The sequence below is a fragment of the Phyllostomus discolor genome, chromosome X (assembly GCF_004126475.2).
Source record: "Phyllostomus discolor isolate MPI-MPIP mPhyDis1 chromosome X, mPhyDis1.pri.v3, whole genome shotgun sequence".
NCBI lineage: Eukaryota > Metazoa > Chordata > Mammalia > Chiroptera > Phyllostomidae > Phyllostomus > Phyllostomus discolor.
The window spans coordinates 16,239,910-16,262,438 of NC_050198.1; the positions used below are offsets into that span (position 1 = coordinate 16,239,910).

General features: G+C 37.8%; 1 protein-coding gene across 6 annotated transcripts in view; it reads right to left on the reverse strand.

Moving 5' to 3' along the window:
* TAB3 (TGF-beta activated kinase 1 (MAP3K7) binding protein 3) overlaps positions 1 to 22,529 on the reverse strand; it is a 61,589-nt gene that overhangs the window by 11,454 nt on the left and 27,606 nt on the right. For 3 of the 6 annotated variants that reach the window (XM_036016822.1, XM_036016821.1, XM_036016823.1), the window contains 6 exons: positions 18,334 to 18,525; positions 14,967 to 15,082; positions 13,274 to 14,708; positions 12,270 to 12,430; positions 6,432 to 6,525; positions 3,317 to 3,400 (listed from right to left, as the gene is read on the reverse strand). In XM_036016822.1, coding sequence (XP_035872715.1) covers positions 3,317 to 3,400; positions 6,432 to 6,525; positions 12,270 to 12,430; positions 13,274 to 14,708; positions 14,967 to 15,077 — 1,885 coding nt within the window. In that variant the 5' untranslated portion in view covers positions 15,078 to 15,082; positions 18,334 to 18,525. The remainder of the gene's footprint in view (positions 1 to 3,316; positions 3,401 to 6,431; positions 6,526 to 12,269; positions 12,431 to 13,273; positions 14,709 to 14,966; positions 15,083 to 18,333; positions 18,526 to 22,529) is intronic. The other 3 variants (XM_028522537.2, XM_028522536.2, XM_036016824.1) reach the window with 1 other exon arrangement.

Consider the following 22,529-nt stretch of genomic DNA (forward strand, 5'->3'; position numbering starts at 1 on the left):
TTGTTTTCAATGTTCTAAGTCTTCAGCATTTCCATGTGAATTTTAGAACTGGTTTACTAACTTCTACCAAAAAAAAAAAAAAAAAAAAAAAAAAGACAAAGGCCTAGTGGAGTTACAATCAGTATTGCAGGATAGCTACAAAAGCAACATGGGAAGAATAGGTATGTTAACAATATTCATTTAATCATGCATATGGTATATTGCTCTATTTAGGTGTTCAATTTTCTTTTGGCAATGTTTTCCAGTTGCCAGTGTACATATCTTGGGTTAAATTTATTCATGTGTTGGTGTTATTGATGGTATTGTGATTATATATCAGCAAACCACTGGAAAATAAAATGAAAAAGATAAAAATATGGATTTTGTATACTGACCTTACATCCCCAAGACCTTGTTAAATTCATTACTTCTAATGGTTGTTTTTTCAGTGCCCTTAGATATTCTTTGCAAAGGATCATGCCTCCTGCAATTGCTGCTGACTTGTCAGATGTTTTGTCAGCTGCTTCCAGTGAAATGACTAGACGCTTTTTCTCCTTTAATGTTACATTCCTGAGCTAAACCCAACTTGGCCATGATGTATTATCTTTTTCATATATTGTAAATATTTAATGAAGGCTTTTTTGCTTTTATGTTCATCAGTGATATTGATCTATAATTTTGTTTTCTTTTGGAGGCAGTAGGTAGATAATGTCTTTATCGAGTTTGGGAATCAGGGTTCTGCTGGCTCCATTAAAAAAAATGGAAGGCTTTCCTTTATTTTCTCAAAGAGTTTGTGTAAGACTGGTGTTATCTCATCCTTAAATGTTTGATATTCTGGAGTTCTCTCTGTAGGAAAATTTTTGATAACAGATTCAATATTTTATCAATGTATAGCTACTAATACTTCCTGTTTCATCTTGTTTTCGGTTTTGTTGGTTACATTTTTCAAGGCGTGTCAATTTCATCTAAGGTGTCGAGCTTATTGGCAAAAAATGTTCGTCATACTCCTTTATTATTTTACAGAGTAATACTATTATGGTTATGGTAATTTGTGTTCATTTTTTTTAATCAGTTGACTTTAGAACTTACGGATTTTGTTTCTTTCAGAGATCAAACTTTTGGCTTTGTTGTTTCTGTTTTCTATCTCATTGCCTAGTCTTATCTCTCCTTCTACTCTTCTAGTTTCTTGAAGTGGAATATTAAATCATTGATGTTAGCCCTTGTCTTATACTACTAGCATTTAAAGCTATAAATTTCCTTCTAAGCACTGCTTTAACACCTCGCCCAAAGAGAGGTCTAGCTTTGTCTCCAGCTCCTTGGAGATAACCTCTAAAATCTTGAAGCTTCCCAAGTGATAGAAGTCTCTTTGTTATTTATGGTGGGCCCTCTGGACCACACCTGAGAATGTATGCTAATGAGGTGGCTCAAGGATATATAGTCCACCGTTTCTTGCCAACTTGGTCTTCTGTTCCAAGGGAACAACTTTTCAATGCACTCCCTTAAATAGGGTGATTCCTCCATGACAGCCCTTGAATCAATTAACTGAAGTTTATCTATTGGATTATCAGTAAGTAACCCTTCCTTAGTAGACACTGAGGCAAAATCAAGTTTACAGATTCATGTTTTAGCCCTGGCTGGTGTGGCTCAGTGGATTGAGTGCCAGCCTGCAAACAAAGGGCATTGGGTCGATTCCCAGTCAGGGCACATGCTTGCTTGGGTTGCAGGCAACTGATTAATGTTTCTTCTCTTCCCCTGTCTCTAAAAATAAATAAATAAATTTTTTTAAAAAAGAAAAAAAGTGGTCAATGATATATAACCCAGTGACTTTCAACTTGAAGCTATATTTAATGTTGCCATAGTGCCAAATCTGGTACTTGGCAGTCAACCACTAAAATTCTTCTTTGTGACCTTCTTAGAAATTAGTAGGCTATTTTAAATGGACACTGGATGACAGACACATCCATGGTAGTATTAAACAGTAAGAGGAACAACAGATACCGTGTTGCAACCTGTAAGTGAAATACTTAAAACACTCTGTACTGAGCTTTAAAACAAATATTTAAGTTATTTAGGTCAGGTAATATTATTTAAGACAGAATTTATACATTCTCTGATTAATAATAATTCTGGTGAGATTTTAAAATGTTATACCCTTAAATAATATTTTTTCTTTTAAAGTAAGACATTCCTGAAAAATGTCTTCATGATCATTCTATTTTGAGTTGCTTAAAGCCTTAAGGATTAAGATCTGAAATGCATACTTTAGCTCAGTCTTGAGAATTATTTACATGGGCCATTAATAAGAATGGGGCAGGCAGAAAACCTAGCTGGTGTGGCTCAGGGACTGGGTGCCAGCCTATGAACCAAAGGGTTGCTGGTTGATTCCCAGTCAAGGCACAAGCCTGGGTTGTGGGCCAGGTCCCCAGTAGGGGGCGTGTGAGGGGCAACCACACATTGATGTTTCTCACCCTCCCTTTCTGCCTCCTTTCTGTAAAAATAAATAAAATTAAAATCTTTTTAAAAAATAATGGGTAACACCCAAAATATATTTATATAAATCCTTAGAAAGGATTTATATAAATAATGCTAGTGTGATTAAGGTATCTCCCTAATTTTCACTAGGTAATCATTCATCTAAGGTTTCACTAATATAAAATAAATAGAAAATTTGGAAATTTTAGGGTGTTAAAAATTATGAAGCCAATCATGACAAAATATTCTGCTGGTCAATGAAGAATTCTACAAGGAAAAAAAAATAACAGGGCAGAAAAAGTTTAAATTCAATGACTGATTAAAATGTAATTCAAATTAATTTTTAAGATAATGAAATGCCAATTAATTAAACATTTGGTACATAAAAATTATAAGAGATTTGATACTTTTAATATTACATGAAAATGACTTAACAATTACCGAAAACTGATTCCTCCAAATCTTGGATTTATGTAGGATCTATTTTGCTCGCCTGCTGAGTACACAAGGATGCTTTTGTGGCCTGTTAAATAATCTTGATCTACTCAAGTCACACTTTGCATTCTAACACAAGACCTTTAAAATTCTCACTATTTAGTAGGAACTATCTTTTAGGATTATAGCTTTTACAGTGCTGGGTAAATTTTAACTATATACTATACTACGGTTTCAACTTAAAAAAATAAATTATCCTACTGAATGATCTTTGACAATTCTAGGAGTGAATTAATAAAGTCCGGGGACATTTTATTATTGCCATGAACAAGTTAATGAATATCTCAAATGGAAATTGTTTCAGCTGTCAATGTGAACTCCCAAAGAATTTTCATATTTATTTGTATGTTTGTGACATTTTGCTACTCACCTTTCTTAGATGGCTTGGGTGGTACCACAGGGCCAGGTTGTATGTTATCATAAAAATTATTCATGGCTTTTGGGTCAAAGTTTCCTATAAGAAAAATAACATCACCAGGCATTTAGAGTCATTTTCCCTGTTACTCGAATTTTTTGTCATGGGAATTAAACTTGTAAGAAGGGAAACTCTTCTCCAGGGTTTTAAAACTCATGGTGTTATCTTACTCCCTTCCCACTGAAATGATTTTATCATTGTGAGAAAAGACCCAAGCAAACTAACAAACACATTGGTGTCTATCTAGTGTTCACCTAAAGGAATATTTTTCTTACTGTAAAGCTAGTCTCTTCTGGCAGATTTAAGCACGTGGCGCATTTAGGGAGGTAAATGAAGGTGAGATATGAAAGAATGGCTGAACTGTTTTCTGTTTGTTTTGATTTTAGTGAACCAAACCATAAGGTTTAAATGGTGAAAGCTCAATTCAGTATCTTTCTTAATTTACCTTAATATTTAATCTATTGTAAATTCAACTATTAAAGAATCCAAACATGTACATTTACAAAGATTTTTCAAGTGTCGGTATCAGCAGCTCATGGATTCCTATCTTCAAAAAAAAAAAGGACTCTTAAATGTCACCTACAGATTTGTCAATGATAAAAGATGATACAGTGCCAATTTGAGAATAATAGAGCAATCCCTGAGAATTTTGTCTTGCCACGAAATTTTCTCCTCTCTGAAAATGTTCACTCCCTGATCTAGTGTCTATTTCAGCCCCATCTCCTGCCAGGACTACTCCAAGGTCAGTTTTGATCCAGGGCCAGCTTTTGGTCCTACCTCCACTTTTGTGAACCTAACACTGCCATCTCCTCGTTCTGCAGAATGCTAATTAATGCTAATTTGCTTTATTAACTGCACCCATGTTTATTTCCAGAGGACGTTATATGGCATTGATGAAGTTCAAATATATTGGATCTCTTGATTTCTAGACCTACTTTTTTCCCAGCAAAATTTTTCTTCACCAAAACAGAGGATAAAGCTGCTTTTCAGCAAATCATACACTGATTTGCATCTAATCTAAATGTCTCCCAAATGTCTACATTCTTTCTCTCACCTAAAAGTTTAGATTGCAAATTTATATATATAAAATTTTCCCAGAGCATGGAAGAGTAGAGATTTAGAAATGCTTAAGCACCAAAAAGAGCTCTTTGTTGTCCAATGGAGACCAAAAACACAGCTCTTCACTTATAAAATCTTAATAGTGGTTTCCCTTACAGGTCCTATTATGAATGCTTTTATCCATTTGTGTATGCTATTTTAAGATATTTTCTGAAAATAATTCCTATGACTGCTCATGAAACCCACAATGCTATTTTGCTATATTAATTGGATCTTATGCTTTAAGATGCTTCGTATGTATTTCTTCAATTACTTAAGTTACAGCTGATGTTCTAATTTCTAGATCCCATTAGGGTACTATAAATACCCTAACCAAATGTTTGTTTGTTTTGCTTCAAAGAACACAAAGGCAAAAAAAAAATCAATGCTATCTTCTAATATAGTAGCAATAGTTTATATAACCACTACATTATGCACAGTAACTCTTTCATTGCTTAAAGCTACTAGGCTGTAGAGTAACTAGGCCTCTGAAAACAACTTCAAGGGCACCTAACTAGATCCTTCAACTTTCACATTCAAACTTACTCGTGTTCAGATAGTTCTACGTCTTTTAGGTTCCCCTGCTTCTACTACTTACCTTGCCTTAAAAAATGGCAATGGAGTAATTTTATATAAACCTCTTAAAATACAGTAGAAGCTCTCTTAGCTGCCATAATTAAGAACAGTAAGGTGGGGGCTGATTAAAACACGGAATTGTTAGGAAAAATTACATGTCAACTTCAATGTAGCAAAACATATAAACATGGCAGTATTTTAATGTTGGACCAAGAGCTTTTCTTTACCTGTCTGTTGACTGAAGGTTCTATATTGTCTTTTATAAACTACACCCGTGATGAGCTAAAGTGTGGTGGGCAAATTTTTTCCACAAAGTGAGATGGCAAACACCTTAGGCACTGTAGACCCGTAACACCGTCCCTGTTGCAAAGCAGTCCAGGGCAATATGTAAACAAATGGAATGGCTATGTTCCATTAAAACTATTTTGAAAAACAGGCAGCAGGCTACTTTGCTGAACCCTGATATTTATTTTCACTTCTTCAAGATGGAGCAAGAAAGATACTAAAACCATTTGACGACAGAAACCTCTTAAATTTTTAATTCCCCCCTTAACCCTTTACCGTAGCTTTCACCCATTATCTAATTCACAGTCCCTATTCGCTTTGCCTTTGGGTCTTTAAAAGGGTTTTTGCCTTTGATTTGTATAGAAAAAGCCACTTCTCCTGACTTCACATCATTTTAATAACGGGCATAAACAGGTTTAGGAACAGGCACAACTGAGGCCTGGTAAGCGGACAATTCCAATCCTAGCAGACATGCCAGCATGTGGCTTCCCGCCGGGACTGTGCAGTGGCTGCGCACTCTGTCAGTACAGTGTCCACGCAAAATGAAGAACATCTCTACCCTGGTGAGCTGGGCAAATGAAAGGCAGTTAAGAGAGCTTCTAGTGTAGTGTCCTTCTATAAGAAAGCCAAAAAAAGAAAAACAAAACCCCCGGAAACAAAAACAAACAAAAAACTCCTGAAAGCTCTAAGGTATAGTTCCGTAGTTCCGTGTTTTTATGTAACATGAAATAAATTGCCATGTGGAATTCTCTTTAAAACCAGAAATCTGATATTTTGACTTGGGATCCCTATTTTTACAAATATTTTAGATGACTCACATAAAATGAACCTACTAAGTTTTAGAATTAAAACCCGTAATTTACAGTAAATGACTAAAAGAGGATAAATGCAGAGTAACAACACAGAACAGACTTAATAGTGAAATTACCAAAGTAAAACTCTTTTTTGATCCCCACTCTGACCTCCAACCATGAGGTGGAGGGATCTGTGTACCAGGATTGTAATCTTACAGTGGATAAAAACTTTTAAGTCTACAAAACCAAAATGATTGCTATTTAAGCAACTTAAAACACCACACTACTTATGGTTTACCAAATAATCAATTCTATACCTCTAGATTGAAGGAGGTCAACTTCTTTCAGTGTACAGTCAACATTTATCTGGAGTTGTCTGTTCATGCTTCTCAATCTTGTCATTTCCTCAGGCTAGTAAGAAAGGACCCAAAATAGCAATTGTGGGAAAGTCATTATCAAGCCCAACATTTAAGAACTGCTATTCATGTTAATCGTTCTGATTGGTTATTACCAAGAGTATGGCCCTAGCCCACAACAGGGCATGTTTAAGAAGTCCTATGTGTTACATATTTCAAGGAATAGTCAGATACAATGGGGAGGGACATCGGCACGGCCACATATAAACAAAATCTGCACATAATGTGGTGGGCTAAAATAGTAGACTGTTCTATCATTCAAAATACTACCACTTTAGTCACAGAGCACTGAGAATATTTTAGTTCTATGTTTTCACGACAAGGGAAACTAATAAGTATGAACCTTTTAAACAAGCAACATCCATTTTTTTAGCCTTGCCCAGAATTATTGGAATTACAACAATACTAATTTTAATTAACACTGAGTGGCAGGCACTGTGTTCAGCAACATTTTCTCATTCTTTCCTTAAAACACACTTTCAAGGTTAAGTACTAACATCACTCACAATTTATACATGAGCAAGCTGAGGCACAGAGGTTATATGATTTCCCCAAGGTTATAAAAGAGACAGAATTTGTATCTAAATGTCTTCTCTATACATAGAATCAATTAATCTAATACATGAAAACTTCGGGAACAAGTGGATTCCATTCTTCCTCCAACTTTGTTTCCTTCTGCCTCGACCTTTCCAGCCCAGCCTACTCCTTAGGCCTTTCAGGGCATACACACAACACTGAAATGTGAAGAGAGTCCTTCACATTTCAGTTAAATAAAGCTTTTTGGAAGCTTTTATTTCCCCTTACATTCTGAATTCTTTTACTATTTTACATGTATGTACAGTAAAAAAGTTAGGGCTCAGACTCCAGAGGTATGAGGAATGAAGCTTTTGGCACAGCCTAGATACTGACTCAGTTTCTAAGGTGATCCTATAAAGTAAAAGATAAAAATCGGCTATGACAGGAAGACAAAATAAAATCCCATTCTGTTACAAACATATAGTTTGCTAAAAACCAAATACTATGTTATTGTAAGAATGAAGAAAAATGAGCAAAAAGGGGTATTTTAATTCACTACAATGCAAGATCTTATGCTGTTAGGAGGTATTACTACAATAACTGGGAAGGCCCACTAAATTAGCAGCTATCAAAAGTTTAAAATAAGGCTCTGATTGGTGTGGCTCAGTGGGTTGGGTGTCATCCTGCCAAAGCGAAGGTCTCTTATTTGATTACGGTCAGGGCTCATGCCCAGGTTGTGTCCAGGTTCCTTGGTTGGCGGCATGCGACAGGCAACTGATCAATGTTTCTCTTCCTTTCTTTCTCCCTCCCTTCCCCCTTTCTGAAAATAAAATCTTTTTCAAAAAAGTTTAAAGTAAGTGCTATAACAGGCAAAATAGAGTAAGAGCTATAATCCCTAAGAATGCCAGGGGAGCATACAAGTCATTTAGGACTATTTATTAGGGATTGCTTCCCTTTTCTCATTCCCATGGGTAATCCATGTGACATTAACATGTAAAGTTGCTTATACCTTGTCTACCAGGCAATATGAAGACTTTAGATAAAGCAGTTGTTCAAGGATGTCAAAGACTGATGCTGTCTTACTAGGAATATGTGAAAGAACCTATTTTCTTTGTAGAATCATATCGGCAAAGTCAAGCACACGAAGAAGCTGATCATTCCTATATATTGTCTCAGCATGGCATCCCTGAATAGTGAAGGTCTATAACTAAGAAAAGATTACAATACTGCACATTTGCTCATAATGACAATTTCCAAAGACAGTAGAACCAGTGGAACTCACTGATCTAAGAGTTTTATGTCCTTTTTCATAGCTCTTGATTGAGGGGAAAAAGTTGTTTCTGAAAGTTACTGCCATTCATCAAAAAATACAGTTTTTTTCCTGGAGAAGGGGTTTCTAGAGTGACTATGTGTAATTTATAGTTGTTTGTAAACTACCAGGGTGTTTATAACCATTCTTTCAAAGTGAAAAATTCCAAACTTTTTTTAAGAGGTGACAAAAATACCAAGTCAACTGTTTCAGCACTTTAAGAAGCTGTGTCACAGAGGCCAAGGCTGAAGACCACTGATGGTCTTTAATGGCTGGGCTCCAGTTATACAGTTGGGACTCAAATGGTGGGTTAATCCAAAAACTCAATTAGTCAGAACAAGATGAATGGGAGGAAAAACTTTGGGGGCGGGGTAATTGGCAGCTCCCTGCCTATTAAAATTCTATGTATCTTTAAATTTCCCCCTCCTCCATGAAACTGTCTCATCTTTGAACCCTACCAGCAAAAAACTAGCATTTTAATCTCCGGACTCCAGAGGCATTTAATAATAGCGCTACCATTCAGTTGGCCCGCACTTCTCATTTACTGCCTTACATCATCATCTCTCTCTCTCTCTCTCTCTCTCTCTCTCTCTCTCTCTCTCTCTCTCTCTCTCTCTCTCTCTCTCACACGTTCCTAGAAGGAGATGACATCTCCCGTGGCATTTAATACGATGCTTTGCAAATGGTAGACTGAGAAAAATGATGGTGGTGACGCGCCTTGCACTTCTGCCCTCCTTAGTTCCTCTAAGTTTCTGCAATGTGCACAAGCTGGTCACAAATGTGCACTCCAGTGTTGTTAGGCACACTTCTAACCAATTTTTCATACATTGCTTTGTAAGAAATAAATGTTTGACAACCCGAAGGTAGCAATATGGGCTCAGTACCAAAAAAGTCCGTTCTCTATTGCATAATCTACACAAGTGGGACAGTGATAAATCTGGATAGCCACTTAATGTCAGACACTTTATATACAAATACTTTGTCTCTTGATCTTGACCAAAATATTAAAATGAACTTGTTATATTCCTTTTTTTTTTTTGGTAAGGGAAAATCAACTGCAGGGAAGTCAGATATAACCAGTCAGTGCCACAACTGTTCTGGCTCCAGAGCCTATGTGGGCACTCTTTCAACTATGTCATGGTGCCTCAAATGAGCTTCTATGAACAAAAAGGGATTCCTGACAAATCCTTTGTTTTCGGATTAATTTCCTACATATAATATACCCTTGTGTTCTGCATGTTCCTAAAGTTAAAAGGAAACCATTTTTACAAAATGCTTCAGATTTGTGTATGTCTCTCAAGCAGATTTTTCTAGCATCTTGTGACCAACCTTCAACTTACAAGAACACTTACTATTTGTTGGGCATTATCTATTGTTTGATGTGTTATTATTTAATCCTAACGAAAATCCTATGAGATGGGTACTCACATACATTATAGATAAGAAAACAAGCATAGAGAAGGTTTCTTATCCAAGGATATATGAGTGACATGAGATCAGCAGAAGTAGGATTCGAATTCACGCCTGAATCAAGAGGTCACCGTCTTAACTGTAATTGTCCCTCAGCCATGCACTCCAATAGTCCCCCATTTTACTCTAGGCCTGGCGGCAGAAACAATGTGGAAATCACACACTCAAACTTCTCACTTCTTAAATATTATCACCCACATGAGCTATCAATTTTTGAAGCTGGATGAGAGTGACATGGGAGTTCATTATACTATTCTACCTACTTATCTTTGAAATTCTCTTAATAAAAGGTTTAAAATAAATTAGGGCCCAGAACAGCAGTTTTACCAACTTCTCTTTTTCTTTTTCTAAAGAAGTCTCATCAATAAAAGCTCTCAACTAAAACATGGATTTTGTGAAAGACTAACCAACCTATGCTATATAGTACATTAGACAATTCTCTACTTCTAACAACAAAGAACCAATAGGGCTTTATTTAGCAGGGATTATCACATGGGAATAGGCTGCTAATCAAAGCTTATATGCTTATGTTAGAGAAAATAACTTCTATGCTAAGAAAAGTTGTTTTTGCCGTGCAAGTACCTAAAGGACTCCAAAGTGTCCAATCACCATAGGTGATTTCCCATACGAGTTACATTCTTCAGTATCTCCCCTCATCATAGGATTCAATAAAGATTTCTAGTGAGCTCTGGCTGGTATGGCTCTGGACTGAGCATCGGCCTGCAAACTGAGAGGGTGCCATTCGATTTCCGGTCAGGGCATATACCTGGATTGTGGACCATCCAGGGGGTGGGACAGGCAACCAATCGATATTTCCCTTCCCCTCTCCCTAAAATTTTTTTTTAAAAATTGAAAATTAAAAAAGAATTAGAAAAGATTTCAAGTGAGAAAAAAAATGAGGCAGAAATACCACTTTTCCAAGTGTTTTCCATATTAGGGAAAAATTCACTAAATTATCTTTTCAAAAACATCCACTGGGTTCCCATGATCAGCAGAATAAAGGTCAGACACCTGAACTTAGTGTTCAAGGTCTAAGCCCCATTCCACCTATGCACATTAACCTGCAAAAACATCAGAAATCTCTGCTTAAGAGGGAACTGCAGTTGCTGCCTGCTGAAAGTCTGTCTTGACTTCAGGTCTTCGAGTTCTTTTCTAAAATGCCTTCCCCTCTCCTCTACTGACACAGCAACAGTACACTGTTTAGGGCAGTGGTTCCTCACCCTTTTTTCCTTCGATCTAATAACCTTATGAAAATCAAATGAAAAAACTATGGACCTGCTTCCCGTACAAATACACATACGAAACTGCATATCATCTCAGGCATTCACAGATCTCCTTTGAAGCCATGGAACTCAGTTAAAAACTTCTGTATGGGGCCATGGCGGCAGATATACTATCTGCAGGAGGCCTGCTATGTGCTGCCTTCCCTAAGTTTGTAAACTTTGAGACAGACAGAGACAGAGACAGAGACAGAGACAGAGAGATAGATTATCTTTAGTTTAGAGAGGGTAGGAAATGAGGAATGGCTCTGGAAAAGGTAGAGACTGAGCCGAGCCCTGAAGAACAGACAGGATGTGTATGTGCAGAACTTTAGAATGGCATTTCAGCAGGAATGTGAGAGAGCAGAGAAGTGCACTGATGTAAACAAACCAGCTGGCATGAGAGTTCTCTTATCACTAACTGTGAGCGCAGAGTGTTTAGCCCATTGTATTATCTTTTGATGGATCTACTGGACTTCTCCCACTAAGCACCTAGCCCTGGACCACATTCACTGTAAAACCCACTCGTTGACTGAATAAATGTTAAAAGGCAAAATGATAGGTGGTTGGATCAGAGAAAGTGTGTGATGTCTCAAGATGTTAAAGACTTGTTTCAAAATTTTCAGAAGTGTTTAAGATCTTTATTAAATATTAACCAACATGTTAAAATATATTATCCAAATCTTTTCATTTAGAGCAGTTCCTGTCAGGACCGTTGTCAATACTGTTACCTTATAGTTTCTACAATTATTTACACTTAACAAAACTGCTCTACCTTAAAATTGTCTACAGTCAACACTCCCAAAATTCATATTAATCTCATTGTAGCTCATGTGAATTAATATATTTAGAAAGTAATTTTTAAGTGTTTGTAAAAATATATAATATGCTTAGGAGAATACATGAATACATGAGAACAATTTATAAGATTTGCTCGAGGTAAACTTTGCATTTCTATTTTGACAAAGCAATTTATTGTAAATGAGATCTATATCTTGATTATAATTATCAGAATTTGAAACAATCAATGAGCCTCTGGAATTCATACACGTGGAAAAACAAAGCATCAAATTATTTTGAGAAGAACTACTGAAGGCAAAAGTCCTTCATCCATCATATAAAAATGAAAACACACTGCCAGAAACAGAACACCTTCCTATCAATACATCCCACCAGATCACTTACCGTTGGAATTGGCGTGGTGCAGCTGACCCTTCGGAGCCGTCTCTGCATCAGGTCGTGCTCCATACTGTTAACTTCAGCCTTCAATCGCTCTAGCTCCTCTTTCTCAAGTTTCAATTGCTTTGCTAACCTCTCCATCCTTGCTCGCTGATGTAACAGCAAGGCTATAGCATTACAGATAAAGTCATTGCAGAGAATAACATTGAACGAGTGACCAGGAAATTTCTATATGCATTGCTAATGTATAAAATACCCATAAGAAACCCTGTCATTCAACTTGAGCTATTCTGCCTCCATATCCGTTTTAACTTAGCTCGTGACTGTTGCCAAAATGACGTCATCTATATGTCCCTCTTGTTGTGCCATCTTTAGTTTCCCTAACATTCTCCTTAACTGTGCCTTTTTAAAAACAGGTTCAATACCGGGCATACTGAATTATAATCGATTACTTTTCTTATATACTAAAAGAACACTAAACTCTCAGATGTCTTGAAACATCTCTATTCTCCTCTATATTTAGTTAGATCTATTTTTAATCTAACAATGTTCTTCATTACCAACCCAACTTCTTGTAAATATATATTACTTGTAACTATCATTGCATCCTTCAAGCCATCCTCTCTGAGACAAGATTCAAATACTTTTACCTTGGTGAACTTTAGCCTACTCTCTATGCATCTCTTCTTCCCACTCTGTAGTTTGTATTTATGACAGTATCAATTTCACTGATCTATATTTTTTTCCCAGTGACTGTTCTTCCTAAAAAAATCGTCAATATAGGTCACTATTACATGCCTACATTTTCATATTTTAAAAGAAACTCTGGGAATGATTCTCAAGCACTATGCCCTGTTCTTAATTAATAGCAATGCTATCGGCCAATATTTAATAAATACTACTACTAAACATTTAATCGAAACTAAATAGCTAATGTAAATGATTTCACTCTGAACAGGAAACTGCCATCCCACCACAAAGATTACATTTCATAAAAGGGATTTAATTACCTTGGGTATAGGCATAATCATCTGATCCAGAACTAGAACTCCTGTGATATTTATGGCTTCCCTTTTCTCCCCCAGAGCCTGGTATCACCGAAATGGGCTGAATAGGTTCTGGGGCTGCAGAATGTTCTTCTTGGTCCACTAAATTTAAAAGATTTTCAGTCGCTGCTCGGCCTACAGTAATTTTGAAGACTGTAGTTGGGTTTGGCATCACCCGAGGAGATGGTGATGGAGCGCATGAAGGTCCAGGTGGCTGTGTATATGTAATATACACAGGGTTAACACCAAATGGAGGTTTTGGTTGACAGGCTATCCCTCTGGAAGGAGAACTAGAAGGTGGAGTGGTGGCTGTGTACAGTGAGTGCTGATTCCGTGGAGACGGCTGGTTACCGATAGGTGAAGTACTCCTTTGAGAGGGTTCAACTGTAATTTCTATCTTCTTCATGGATCCTTTGGGTAAGCTAGATGGTGTGTATGGGAGATAAGCTACTGAATGGTTCCCCTGTTTGTGATAGCTAGGAGGTCCTTGTTGGTATAGATGGGGTGGAGTAGTTGAAGGACTAGGTGGCATGAAGACATGGGAACTCGGGTGACCCAACTGGGGAGGCTGCACTTGATGCTGTGGAGAGCTGAAGGGTGAAGTACACTGAGAAGGAGGTGGCGAGTGGTAAGTAGGCTGAGGAATCTGTTGCTGTTTGGGAGAATACTGAGAAGGCTGATGATAGTTCTGTTGATGTGGATAAACAGGCAAAGGACGTTGGCTATAATGAGGCACTGGGCCCTGTGGTGAAGGCTGCCAGGGCGTACTTTGAGGAGTTTGTCTTCCTGATGAGCTCTGAGATGTCTGTCTAATATAAATAGAACCAGGAGACCCATAGAGATTGCTTGGAATTTGTGGAAGAATTTGTAAAGCTCTTGGTACAGTCTGTCCAGAAGGGAGGTTTTGGGATACTGTAACAGTAATTGGATTTGTACTATACCGAGGTATGTGCATGTATGAAGGAGGTGGTGGTGGTGAAGGCCCTTGCATAGCGGATGGGTTCATTCCTGTTTGCATGGAGGATGGCTGTTGAGGTGGCTGTGAAGGAGTAGCTGCACTTCTGTTCTGTTCATTCATAAAAAATGGATTGTAGTTGGGAGGAGCAGCCACAAGAGCTGGAGCCGAGTGTGGCTCCTGAACTAAACAGATCAGCTGTTTACCTGCCGCATGCTGTGGATCAATATGTCCATCACTTGAGCTATGTACCAGTGTTCGACCACCATTAAGTTGGGCTCCGTCTCCTGGGTGGTAGCTACCAGGAGAATGGATGCCCAAGTTAATATGCAAAAGGCGATTTCTATTCATCCTGTTGTCATCTGGACTATGGTATTCCATATATAAGTATTTGCTACTCTCCTGGGAAAGGGCTCGGCAACAGGCTTCAAGATTGTTGTTATTCTAGGGGAGAAAAATGGTAAAAGTAACATTGGCAAGATTAACAAATCCTAATAGTGGAAGGCAAGCTTTTGCCAGAGAGTTATGCATGTATGACTGTCACAGAATAAGCAGAGAACAATATTTTAAGCACAAAAAGCTTCATGGTCATCTATCCTGAAAAAAGGAGATCTCAAACAATTCATACTATTTTACAGACATTTAGATCACATAACTAGTACTACCGCTACTGCTACTGCTACAGAAATATAAAGTACCTACTAATGAACACTGTGACTCAAGCCCAACTTTTCTGACTCCAAATCCAGGACTCATTTTATACTTGCTGCATCTCAACAAATTAAAATGTTGGGCTAATCTTGGATTCACCATAATTGCTGCAATATACAAGTATAAGTAATAGCCATCATTAATATTTAAACTGATAAACATGGAAATAATCATGCTTTAGTTTTCTAAAGGCACTGAAACCACAAAGGGAGAAAAAAATTGTAGTAAAATTTCTAGAGTCGAATAACAATAAAAATTCTAAAGCGGCTTCACTTTTCTTTTAGCCAGTGTTATGCCTGTATCGTATGAAAGGTTAGGCTGAACGAAAAAGTAAGTTAACAAAAAAAGTCCACTTTTGAACTATGGCTCTGCAACTTCATCAAAGTTATGATGATTTAACATGAAACCAGGTCTTGACTGACTTCATTCCTTACATTCCTACAGTCTCAAGTTTTCACCCAATGAAAGGTAGTTTGGTATATTTTCAAGATCATTTAAGGATTTGAATTTTTTGAGTTATACACACACGTGCAAAGATGGCAATAGCAAACATGTCAGATGTTCCAATTGACAGTAATGAAACTCTTAACAAGTTCCCTCTTTTTAGAATTTTAAAATACAAGGTAAATTTCCCACGAATACAAAATTTAGAACTATTTTATTAGCCCAAAACACTGTTATTCATTGCCTTTGAAAATCTATTAATACTTCTCAATTATCATCACCTTCTCTGTAATTCATAGATATTACACACAAATGTGAACATACATACCTATTACCATGTATTTATTGTAAGAAAAAGTATATTTTATACAAAAATTAAAAAAAAAAAACCCTATACTTCTGCAGAGAACCAAGTAAACTTAAACCTAAGACAGGACATACAGGGCTGCAATTTCAGAGCTGGGAGAACTCACTCACAGATGAGGAAAGGGATGCCTGGGGAGGAGCTGCGTCAAGCACTAAACTAGTTTACTGGGGAGCCAGGTCTAGCCTCGGTCTCCTGGCTTCCAGTGCTCTTTCCCCTGAACACAGATTTCAAAGGAGAGGAGGCTGGACCAGAAGAAATACAGTACAGAAGACTGGGTCATTTGGTCAAGCAAAACACCTCTGCAGAACGAATTCTCAGAAATTTAAAGAACTGGCATTATCAAAACTCCATAGATAACTTTTATCCTTTTTCTTATGTAAAGCTTTTGATACCCAAATTTAAATACGGAGCCACAGAAAAGAACAATGTTGAAATTTAAGAAGAAAATAATTAGAACTCTCAAAAGACTGGGTTTTTTTTCTTATCCTTCTTGGAAATTATGCTTATCAAGAGGGAAAAGCTAGTATTAAGTAAATTTGGACTCAAAAGATTCAAATTGATTGCCAACTAGAAAATGTTACTGATATAGCTGAAGGGGAAAAATATGAAAAGTGAAAATAAAACTGTCTTCTTAAAGTTTTTATAAACCAATGGTTTAAGGGCAGAACACAAACTAGAGTTTTATTTGAAACCAAAAGCAGTTTTCTACACTGAATTAGGTAACCTAATTAGTATTGTTGCAAAAAGGATCAAAATTCAAAATGATACAAAGTTGGATTTGTCAGCTTATTTCAAATGCATGTCTACAGTGACAAGTTGAGTAAATTTTCCTATAGAAAAACATTTGCAAACACAAAAAAGATATTTAAGTATTATGTTTACAGAGGTATTTTTTTTAAAATACCACCAGAATAGATTTAAGTGTCACATTTGACCTGCTTAAATGTCTAAAAAATTTCAAACAGTAAACATGAAGACTAAAAAAAATAAATTGTTTAAAGAGGTCAGAATTTTTATGAAGATCTATGAACACTCTTGAAAGAACCAATGCAAAAAAAATTATACTTTCAAAAAGTGATCCTAAATTGAGGGATGATAAATAGCCCAGAGAGAGGCTGTAAGGATTATGTATTAAATGCAAACTACTGAGTCTCGTATATTATAATGCAAACAGAGGAACTTTCCAGACCCAGTAGGTGGTAAATTCCATATGAATTAACTCTAGTAATCCCAAAGGAACAAAAAAAAAAAAAGTAAAAGACTAGTAAGGACAATGTAAATTATCATCAAACCTTCACTGAATTGAATTTATAGTTCCATTCCTTCAGTTTGGTGAGGTAAAGACACTAAGCCATGAAAACCACAGGTAATAACAGGCTAAATAAAATAAAATTCAAAAACTAAAAACTGAAAACCAGAGCCCTAGGGCCTTAGGAGATTGCTAGGAAGTGCTTTAGACCAGAGCCTCACTTGGCTTCACTCCAATGGGAAATACCTTTGCTCTACCAGAGACCAAAATGAGAGGCTCAAGTAAAGAGCAGAGATTCAAGCTGGGAATGTGTGTTAAAAAAATAAATAAATAAAACAATACCCCAAAGACCAACTACAACACTAAAATCATAAGCCCAAAGGTCTAGATCTAACAGAAGGGCTTGCAAACAAAGGAGGCACCTCTGTGGCCACCACTGTTGTGTGAGTCTCAACTGTATACAGGTTTAGGTGATGTCCTGCTCACTCACACTGCAGGAAGGGAGAGTGTGAACTGATTGTTTGAGGGAGTCCAGTGGCCAAGACAGAGGTGCTACTCCCAGATGTCAACCAAAAAGGGAAATGCTATAACCAAAAACTCTTGAGATCCTGTGACGGATGATACAAGTCAAAAGGAGCAGTGTTAGGACTGTCTCTCTGTTGCCTCTTGAGTAGGAAGACATGGTCTGTCAGAGATGAAATATCTTTATTTTAATAGAAGACAAGACAAAAGGAATGTGATTAAACAAAAGAATTAAGATATATTAGAAAGCATTCACCAACTAGGAAAACAGTAAGAAAGGGAGTAAACTCCACAAACTTCTAAAAATAGGCTCTCAAAAATATATAGTAGTTATAAATTTGAGATTCAACATTCAATTCTACAGATTTGGGGTCTGGTGACACAGCCCAGGCAATTTAAGAAGGGAAACGAGAGGATCTTTTTTCCTTTTTGTTACATGTACTTTTTTCTCTAAATCAGTGGTTCTTAATGGGGGCAGGGGGGAGCGGATTTTGCCTTCCGTCATTCACCCAGGTCATCAAGACATTTTTGGCTGTCACAAGTGTGGGATACTACTGAAATCTAGTGGGTGGACGTCAGGGATGCTGCTAAACCTTCTGCAGTGCACAAGGCAAGACCTCCCCACAACAAAGATTATCCAGCCTAAATTCTGCTCTAAGCGTCACCCCCAACCCCTATACAAGAAAATTCAAACCAAGTTCTACTCGCCGCAGCACAAAGCCAGCTCTAAAAAGGAAAAATCAGCTTAACATCACTAACATTGGTGGGTAATCTACCTGTAACATGCACTGAGACACCACGCCCTCTGGAATCTCAGGGAAACGCTGTCGGAGGTCAAGGAGAACCTGCATATCGAGCTGAGGACTGCTTTGCGCCATGCCAGAGCAAGTGGTGGTCAAGTTTCTCTCAGGAAATGGATTCTAACCGGCCTTCCAATAGTAATGTTCTTCCAACACCGAAGTCATTTTCTATTAAAAGAAATTAAGGTGTGGTTAAATTTAATTACCTAGTTCACTTTATTCAAACACGAACCATTAATATATTCAAATAGAGACCTACATAAGTATACCCAATTCCAATGTTGGAAAATTGACAAATTCGACTTAGCCAAAGACTTTTCTGATGTGATATAGCCATCACTAGTTTAAAAGGGAAGGAAAAAAGCCACCCCCTCTTTAGTTTCATTTAATCAAACAAAACAAAAAAAGCAGCTAGATTTCAAGTACAGAGTTTTATTATTTGGCAACTATATTCTTCTACTAGCCTTGAGAAAGCCTACTTATACATAATCACTCATGTTTACTCGTGTTTTCCCAAGGACTATCACACCACTTCTCTAAAGCAGAGTAATTATTTTGGTGTCTGAAATAATGAAACAAGGAAACAAGGACTTGATAATATCACCACAAAGCACACTTGCCTTGTTTGCCTTACATTCTCCCTGTACTTGGAAGCCAAAAGGTTTGAATTTGAAGTCTGAGTGAAGGAAACCCAATGTCTAAATGAAACACCTGGGCAAATAGAAATGGGAATGTGGAATCCTTTGTTTTCAAAAGTGTCGTTGGGGGCCCATCATTAGCCGGACCTGCCGCGCTAAGCTTTCACCTAGTTCTGCTGCCACTGGCAGGATGTGGGAGTATCCTTTGAATAGAGAGAGGACTCTGATTCCCAATCTTCCTGGCACTAGTTAAGCACCCATGCAAATAAAGCAGCTACTGCATTATAATGAAATCATAAATCAACGGCAGCAGCATCAAGGGTCAATTAACCAATCCACTTTTTAATCCTTATTTTCCATTTTTAAAAGGGGAGAAAACCATACAGTTCATACCATACAATCTCATAATATTATGGCTGTGCTCCCTCGCTAGACAGTCAAATATTTTTAAGAATGAGAAGTAGCCCTGACCAGTGTGGCTCACTGGGTTGGGCATCGCCCTGCAAAGGGGAAAGGTGCCGGTTCAATTTCCAGTCAGGGCACATGCCTGGGATGCCAGTGCGGGTCTGGTCCCCAGGTTAGGTGCATACAAGAGAGTCAACTGATCAGTGTTTCTCTCCCTCTCTTCTCTCTCTCAAAATGAAAACCAAAAAAGAATGACAACTAATCACCTGTACCTTCACAGGATTCATGGAAATCATAATTATAAAATACATGTCCAAACCACCCACATAAGGGAGAGGCATCCCACAACAAATTTTCTATTCTTGCAAACAGGCCTCAGAACTTTTACATCATACCACTACTTAAAGCAATGCAGAGAAATACAGGAAATAATTTAAAAATAAAAAGTATTTAAAGAAAATACTGATTTACTTTTGCTGGCTTATAATTAAGCAGGTAACTAAAAAAATAAATACCATGGAACCTCTCATTTCATTTTAATTACAGGCACGGAATTTCATTTTGTGTGCAATCTGTGACTCATACAGGGCATCTAGCTGTCTGTCTGCTTCCTTCCAAGGCTAAGACTATCAAGAGTTATGTATTCTTACAAAGCCCTGACGTACAAGACTCTGCCTAACCATAGGTAAAAAGAGCTATTAGGGACTGCTTTAATGACCTGCAACCATCGACATGGAAGATGTCCAAGGAATACGAGGGAAAAGTAAAATGCGGGTGAAGAACACAGATAGCTTCCAGTGTGCACATATATGGTGGGCCTTCTGGCCACCTTGTACTTTTCTGATCCCTGCAATTCACTCCTTAGTCTATTCTAATGCGGCACATCTCACTTCCGCTGAAATACACTCGCCGTCATCTCTGCTGCTAAGTCCAGATGATGTATCTTCTGGTCCCTAGGCATCTAGGGGCATCTGAAGCATCTGACACGCAGCCTCTGTGACATCGTACTAGCCTGGTTTCTTCCCACCTGTCATCACATTAACATTTCCCTCATTTTTGCCCTAACCCTAACTCTAACCCTCTTCTCATTCTACCTGGTTTTGCCCAGTGATCAGGCCCCATTACTAACGTTTCAAAAACATTTAAAGGCTGATGATTCCCACTTCTATTAAGTGGTGTCTTAAGCATCATATTCTCTCCAAGAGTCCAGAAACACAGAGTCAACTGCCTACAACTCAGCATCATAAAGATATGCCCAAAGATATCAATATGTCCAAGAAGGAACTCCTTACCACAACCCTTCCCCCCAAAGGCTCTCTGTTCTCTCCATGAATGTTACCACTCAGTTAACAAAATTAGAAGCTAGGGTGTGATCCTTGACTTCCTGTTCTTGCACAATCAACTAAACAGTGTGTGAAATCAAGTGGGTCATGGTTTACAACCCTGTTTCTGCTATTTATTAGTCTCTAGGAAAGATATGCAATCCGTAAACCTTTGAAGCTTCATCAACAGTAGAATTTAAATGGAAAACAGTCGTAAGTTAGGAAACATCAGTTACTATTATTCGGGGCATGTCTGAAACTCATCAACTTCCTGCTGGTCTCCCTGCCTTCCTCCACATCACAGCCAGAGAATTTGTTTTTTAAGATATAAATCTGATCATGTTCCCTGCATTCTGTGTATCCAAACCAAACAACCTGTGTGATCCTTTGCGTGGATGTCCTATGTTGCCTTTTCTCGGGGCATTAGCCCATGATCATCTATCTGCCTGAGGTACTTTTCTATCTCCCTCTCTCCCCTCTGCTTCTCCAAGCCATATTGATGCCTAAATGTTGGCACTGGTGGCACCTCCCACTTACCCACCCCCACCCCTCCCCTTAGTCCTGCTGCCTTGCCTCTCCTCTTACACTGGGCTAAAGGACCCTCCACTATGCTTAAGCTACCAGGGCAGGCTGTGCTTACCCTAACAGGAGAACCACACTCACGATACTGAAGCCACCTGTGTACCTGAAGGTCTCACATAAAACTGTAGCTCCACCTAAAATGTGCTGTTATGCCAGAGAGTAAGGAAGTACTCAAAAAAGGATGGGAATTGGTCGTAGGACCTGTGAGTCAGCTTAAAAAAGCTTCCCTGACCAAATCTGTGACACTTAGAGTACCGAGAAGGGAGGGCTTTTGCTCGCAGTGAATCCAACTGGTAAACATGCAGGGAGTGCTAGAGTTGGGAAAAACATCATTTTGTAGCCATCACACTATACTGACTGCTTCAAGCAAGAATCATCAGTGGATGCTAAATCTAGAGGGAAATCTGAATGACGAGTAGGATAATATATAAATGGTCTTAAAGTGTCTCCCCGCCAAACTGTCTTTTAGTTGCGGGGGGCAGGGTATGGGGAGACTTAAACCATACAATGGATAAATCGAGCAACATGTTGACTGGGTGATTAACATCATCAGTGAAGGACAAATGGACAGTGTACACCTCCAGGTGTGACATCCTGAAAAGAACATATTATTTTATAGTAGTCCAGTCATGAGTGCATAATAACCTGAAACTACTCATGAGGAAATAAACAAGCCCAAATGAAAAAAATGTTCTGTTAAAAAAAATAATAAGCAGGGGAGGGGGTATGGGGGTTGAGAATGTCATCTTAAAATCCCAATGTCATAAAAACACTAAGGTTAGAAAAAGATCACAAATCAAAGGAGATAGAGCCATGAAAACGAAGTTGAATACCTGAATCTAGATGAAATCCTATGTACTAACTAAAGAAAAAGTATTCTAACTAATGCTAAATTTACTGGATTTCCTAAGTTTACGGACTTGATAATTAAGCTACAGTTATATATGAGAGGGTCCCTGTGTTTTAGGAATTAGGCAATGAAGCATCTGGAGGTAAAGGGCATGCCATGCAGCTTACTCTCAAATGATTCCGGAAGAAAGTATGTGTATGTGTGTACATACAAACATGCACGCACCCCATGAGAGGCAGCAAATTGTAAAGAAAGCAAGAGAAAATGTTAATAGGTGAATCTGGATAAAGGGTATACATACAGTGTTCTTTTCTACTATTTTTACTCTAGCAATTTCTGTAAGATTGGAATTGTTTCCAAATTAAAAATCAAAAC